Source organism: Saccostrea echinata, unplaced genomic scaffold, assembly GCF_033153115.1.
Source record: "Saccostrea echinata isolate AGI-Se365-2 ecotype Australia unplaced genomic scaffold, CSIRO_AGI_Sech_v1 ptg000054l, whole genome shotgun sequence".
In the NCBI taxonomy this organism is placed as follows: Eukaryota; Metazoa; Mollusca; class Bivalvia; order Ostreida; family Ostreidae; genus Saccostrea; species Saccostrea echinata.
In genome coordinates, this window is record NW_026889803.1 from 35,060,766 (window position 1) to 35,067,500 (window position 6,735).

Consider the following 6,735-nt stretch of genomic DNA (forward strand, 5'->3'; position numbering starts at 1 on the left):
TTAATTTTAACTAAACGTGTTTTGAGAGAGACCGTTATCTTGGTATTATTTTCTTACCTGTGTATTTTTGACTTTTACAATTCAAGCAAACAAATTTACCTATGAAATCAATTATTTAGGGAGGAACAAACATGGTCAATTTAGTGCCAAGATGTGTGAAAACAGTGGAGAAAGGTGTTCGATACCGTTGTCTGATATGTTAATCAACTACACAAATTGTGACCACAAAAAAGAACCACCACATGTGTGTGAAAAGGGCACCTTAAAATTTAAGGAAGCCTTAATTAACCATCGACTTAACAAGATCTTGCAGCGAGTAAGAATTTATTTCTAAAATAATGTAGGGTCAGGGTATGTTAATTATCAATGTAGTAAGTAAAATCTCTCAAAATATCAGTTATTTTGTTTTTAAAAAATGGCTGCCGTTGTAAAACTGTTGCATATCTAAATGTTCCCCTATTTAAATTTAATTTAGTTCGATGTCTGTGGAAAAATTGCATTCATTATTAACAACTTCTTGAGCAAAGAATTGGAAAAGGGCATTGACTGTAAGTTCTGACAAGCATACTTAACATCATCTGATACGAACTTAATTGAAACTCATCTTATGAATGTAGTGTATTATTCGGCATTAATAGTGTTTCCTAACATTGGCGATGGAAATATCGACTTCTTCAAGATTAATTTAAGCATGACCCAGGATCCGACATACAACACATCATTTCTGGATACCTATCATAATGTAAGAGTAATCTATTGATTTAAGTAATTCTATTGCCATGTGTAAATAAATATATAATTGGATTGCTTCTTAACTAGCAAATTGATCTTATAAAGCACTTTTATAATTATTTTGGCCGAAGAAAATTTGATGTTGAGTTATTACAAGTCATGCATGCTTGTATATATTTTACATCCTTCTTTCTTCAGTTACAATGTATGTTTTTCTTAAAATTTCTCTCAGGAAAGCTTTTAAGTCAATGTTGTTGGGGTTTTTTGTATTCTTTCAAAAACGTGCCTTCTTTTCATTTACTTATATTTAAAAAGTGTTTAATGAAAAAATGGCATGACTGCTGATCATGATAATGTTCTACTGATAGAATGCACATAAATAGCAATGATGTTTGCTTGAATGCTATTACAATATATATCCTATTGCTCTGATATTGTATTTCAGGGAGATCTGTTTTGGTATTCAACCCTGGAACATTATGTCACTGAATCATGTAACTTTACGAAACATCATAATGATTCTAAAATGGTGTACTTGTGGGTTTCTAAAAATGAAATTCAAGCAATCCTTCATGGTTTTCAACTTCATGGAAGAATCCACTTCACCGTCACAGCTGATAAAGTAAGCAAAAGATTTAGTCCCTAAACAAGAGGCCCAAGGGTTTTCACGGTCACCTGAGTATAATTCAACACTAAAAAGGATCCACAGAAGTATAAAATAACAAAAACATGAGGCCCGGAAAGGGCGCATTTGCTTATCGTAGCTATGCATTTAGTTGAAGATTTTCGAAGAATTAATGTTCTTAAACTATATAATCAATAGAGCCCCGCCCTAACACATCCTGAAAGGGCCCATGAAATTTACTACATTGCAAGCACCCTTGCTCATCATACCTATATGCTTAGTTTCTTTACTTAATACATGTACCCAAGAGAAGATTATCAAAGAAATAATGCATTTTTACTATAATTATAATCAATAGAGCTCCAACCCCACAGGAATCCCTGACCAAGGGCCACACATTTCACAATTTGAAACAAGCACCCTTGCTCATCATAACTATGCACTTGGTTTATCTGCTTGATATCCAGGAGCAGAGAAGAAAACTTTCATAAAATTGTTGCAATTTTACAATATAAGTGATAGACACCTCCCTAATATCAGAACCTCTGAATAAAGGTCCAGGGAATTCACAAATTTGTAAGAGGCACCTTTGTTTATCATAATTATAACTGTGCATTTAATTTGTTTACTGAATACCCAGGAAACAGGGAAGAACACATTTAGTTAGCATCATCTTTTCTATCTATAATTAAACCATTATAAAACATTAGTATTATTAGTCCCCTACCGGTGAAACCGGAGGGGACTATAGGTTTCCTCTGAGTCTGTCCGTCTGTCTGCAATTTTTTTTCTAAACGCTTGCAGATATTGAGCTGACTTTTTGTATGTGACTTTACCTTGATGAGTTTTAGATCAAGTTTGCATTTCATTCCGCTTCATTGATTTTTGACGGCATTATGGCATTTTCAATTTTTAGCGGGAATCAGATCACACTTGCCGGTAGGGGACTAGTGTTGCTTATGCAATACTCTCAGAATGCTTGTTTTTTAATTGTTTAAATGTTTTTGAAGGCAATGGTATGTCCAGGCGGCGTAACCTCAAATAGGACGTTTTTTCAACCTAAGAGTAACTGAGGAAAACTTTTTTGATATGAGCATTTGTCAACAAAACATCCCGTTAATTCAAGCATGTTGTATCACACAATTATTCCGCAAAATTTGCAATTTTTTCCCTATTCTGTAAGTTCTATAAACTTTGATTGTAAATTTTATATGGAGCGTCCAAACAATTAAGGGCTCCAAAATGGGGGAGGAGTTTCTTTTTCCAACATTCTTTAAAGTTTCGCAACTAGAAGAACAGGTATAGACATAGGGAATGTTTAAACGAGCTACATAAACATAAAATGCATCCAAAGTACTCGTTTTAAATACCCCAAAAGATTCAGAGAGATGAAAGATGCAAGTTAGGGTGTCAAAGTCAGTAACGTCGAAAAGTGACGTTGATCATGTGTTGAAGAAAATAAACTCCAACAAGCTAATTAAGTATTCTGGCATAATCAAGTGAGGATCTTTCCCTATGTATATAGATCTATATTCAGTATAACATGCATTGAAAGCAGTTGTTTATGACATTGTAAAGTCGTATAAACAAGACAGGTTTACTTAACTCCAGGTAATCTCATCAAGATAAGTGTATGAGACAGAGAGAGCGGATATTGAGAAACAATGACGTTATCAGACGTCATGAAACTAAACGGCGACAGCGCCGGGTGATCATATAATGTCTTTTTGATTTTAGAATAATTTGGAAAATTATCAAGCTCAAATTTTCAACATTTCTTAAACTTTTGTTGATTTATGTTCCTTATAAATTTTGTAAGCACAGCTAGACTACATGGTAGTAATTTTATCGCATCAGTCCAAGAACTTTTTGATATCCCTCGTATATGCCAAAACCCTTTCATAACGGGGGTAGAAAAAACTTAAATTTAAATTTTCACAAACCAATATAATATTTTCAGATTCCTGGACATGGATTGAACACTACTTGCAACATTGGTGTTTGTGTGGGAAGATTAGTACCGTCTGTGAGTTGAATTTTACACGTCATGTCTTTTAATCAAATACAAGCATAAACCAAACATTTTTTGTAAGTCTAATATAATCCAACAAATACATATATATATATATTCAATATTTTCAAATGCACTAAAGTTAGCAGAGCTATACAAAGACTGTTTCATGGACCTCGACATTTATAGTTTGAAAACACCAAACGTATCATTTGAGAAAAACTTAGCCGTGTTGAACGGGGAAATGGTTATGTTTGCAGACATCAGAGATCCGAATAAGCATAGCTCCACTCGAATTGCAAAACTAGATCTAGTAAGATTAGATATGCATTTCAAATATGTAGTTTGATATTTTATATCGTAATATATGTTTTTAATTAAAGTAAAGATAAATTATAAAAATTTTAATTAATTCTTTCTGTTATTTTCATGATATACATCTTTTCAGTCTGTGACTTTGCGCGTCAAATTATCAATCACTAATACAACTCTACAGGGAGAGATTGTCGCATTTGAGTAAGTTCTGTATGAATAGAACTCTTATTAAGGCAGCATTTCTGTTCTTTAAATGATATTCGAATGAATTAAGTTCGGTTGCTCAACATCGAAATGAAGAGCACTGTACTGAACGTCTTTCTCGATTATTGAAGTAAACACGTATTAAGGTTAATCTTTATACATTGACACGATGCCTCCTTTTAAGATAGTTACATGTATCAGATTAAAAAGTAAACAGTTGCACTAAGTTACTAATGCTTTGCTAAAGAATATGAAATGGCCAATTTTGAATTCATCTGAGCCGAAAGCTCAAGTGAGCTTTTCTCATCAAAATTTGTCTGTTGTCGTCGTAAAATGTTTACATTTTCAACTTTCAAAGATTCAAATTTGTTCAGATCATGACCCCTGAGGGTTGGGTGGGGCCACAATTGACAATCAAAGTTTTCCTTAGAAGTACAAGGAAAAAAATATTTAAATATCTTCTTCTCAAGAACAGCAAAGGCATGATTAGTCATATTAATATGGAAGTCTCATCAGTTAGCGTAGATTCCATGCAGTCTGTTCAAATTATGCCCCCCGGGGGATAGGGTGGGACCACAATGGGTGACCAAGGTTTTACCTAGGAATATGCATGTAAAGGGAAAAAAATCTTTAAAAATCTTCTCAAGAACAGCAAAGGCTGGCTTGGTTATTCATATGAATACGGAAGCATTCTCAGATAGCGTAGATTCAAGTTTGTTCAAATCATGATTCCGGGGGGTAGGATTGAGCAACAATGGACAATGAAAGTTTTGTAAAAGAAGACAATGATTTTTTTTTCATAAGTACAGCAAAGGCATGAATAGTCCTATAAATATAGAAGCATCGTCAGATATATTGTAGATTCAAGTCTGTTCAAATCATAACCCCTCGGAATAAGTCGGATCAAAATAGTGATTTAAGTTTTACATGGGAATATACAGGAAAAAAAATCTTCTGGCCCCGGGGCCACGAACATTTTATTTTACTCAACTCAAATCTGAGTAAAGTAAACTTCATTTTACTCTCCTGAGTTTCGACTCAAAAAAGTGTGCCACGAACGCTAAGGAAACTCAACTCCGCAGAGTAACAAAACTCTGCTAAAAACTCAAATTGTTATAAATAATAAAAAAAAAAACCCAGCAAGGTCTTAGTGACTCAGGTGTCTGTTGCGGCAGATTGGCTTCTTGTTATAAATACTTGCCGAGTTTTTTCTAAATGTGCTACTGCTAGTGTGTAAGAAATAGAATCAAAACAACTGAAAAGTAAATAAAATACACGAAACAGTTGTCATATTTTAAAATGTTATAATTCGTTCCGAATATTTGTTTTTTACATGATGATACTTTCATGTACCATTTTATTACATTTACAGTCCATTTATAAAGGGTATATTGGCTGATCCAAAACTTACAGACTTTAACGTACGTTAAGAGTAATACTTTAACATGATTATGTGCATCAATACTTTATATTATCGTTCTTTATTCTTCGCCTTATACATGTAAATATTCCCTATGCCTGTCATTTTTTCGTTGTTATTCCAGATTCAGACAGTAAACTTTATTCTTAGAGGTGCAGTTGTGGTAACAGTAGAACCAGAACTAAATCGTAAGAGATACTTGTACCTATGTTTTTGTAATGAATGGGATACATGAATCTTTTAACCATGGGCGAAAACAAGCTTAAAAAGCCTTGAATTGCATTTCAGAGCTAGGAAAAAAAGGCTTCATGTTACCAATTGCCAATACCAATTTGGTCAACACCACAGTCCAGATGATAAAGGTTGGTGGTATCTTACATGTACATCTGATATGTTGGGGGGGGGGGGAGTAATTTTTTTTGATTGACAGAGATACTATAGTAGTTTTTATGAGAATAGTTTAATTTAGTGTCATCAAAATTAATTTCTCTCATTGTCTTATCATCATGATAGATAATTCGTTTTTTTTTTTTTTTTTTTTTTTTTTGTTTTGCAGGACGCAATAGTCATTGGTAGTGATATAGAGCTAAAAAAGAAAGAAAATTCCGAACCAGACTTTTGAAAGAATGTTATTAATAATATTAATCAACATATGATTCCTTAAATACTGATGATAAATATTTAGAGAGTCTCCGACCAAATTGAAATCAGATCACAAGACGTATTTTTGGTTTCTTTAATTAGATATTCTATTTTACAGATTGTGAATACTTTACCCTGCCATAGACATTTGATTATAAATTGCATAATAAAATCATGTTTCATATACAATGTCACAAAAATAAAAAGAACAATTTGAGTTCGAATAGTAATGTGATTTTAGAACTTCTGATGATTTTGACGTTTTCATGTCAAATTAATAAAATCACATTTAGTGTAGAGAAGTGATTGCAAAAGTATATTTGTTAAATAGTAAATATATTTTGATAAGCAAATACTTTAATAATTAACATTACCGGAAAAAAATTCACAAAAGTCAGTAGTTTAGTTGAAAAAAACTATTTTTTATTTGAAAAAAGAGAAAGATATCGATCTATAGAGAACAATTATATAATGAAAATATACAATGCCTGTAAACATATCCCATTTGATATATACAAGCATTCTGTTTTTGTTTTATAACATTCACATACGACATCATTCCCGTAACATTATCCTGTGCTTAGACATCCCTTTTTTCAGTTTGAACTATGACATCATAACTATGACTCTACTACGACCCCTTTAGCGTAGTGATTAAATATTATGTGTAACATTCGAAATATAGTCCTTCCAATTTTCATCCATTTGCCAAGAAAAAATAGAAAATGTGTAGTGTACATTTATTTAGGATATATATATATATATATATATATATATATATATATA

At 32.4% G+C, this 6,735-nt stretch overlaps 1 protein-coding gene and 1 long non-coding RNA gene across 2 annotated transcripts; both read left to right on the forward strand.

The window, feature by feature from the left end:
- Positions 1-644: 644 nt before the first annotated feature.
- On the forward strand, positions 645-5,317 carry LOC133204827 (uncharacterized). The gene is made up of 6 exons (XM_061340570.1): positions 645-742; positions 1,178-1,354; positions 3,318-3,383; positions 3,511-3,681; positions 3,817-3,884; positions 5,260-5,317. Exons 1-6 carry the CDS (start codon positions 692-694, stop codon positions 5,315-5,317), a joined length of 591 nt encoding a protein of 196 aa, XP_061196554.1. The 5' UTR covers positions 645-691.
- Positions 5,318-5,431: 114 nt separating this feature from the next.
- LOC133206108 (uncharacterized) lies at positions 5,432-6,067 on the forward strand. Its single transcript, XR_009723703.1, has 3 exons — positions 5,432-5,495; positions 5,596-5,669; positions 5,864-6,067. It is a non-coding gene; the product is annotated as an uncharacterized LOC133206108 (long non-coding RNA).
- The last annotated feature ends 668 nt before the right edge of the window (positions 6,068-6,735 follow it).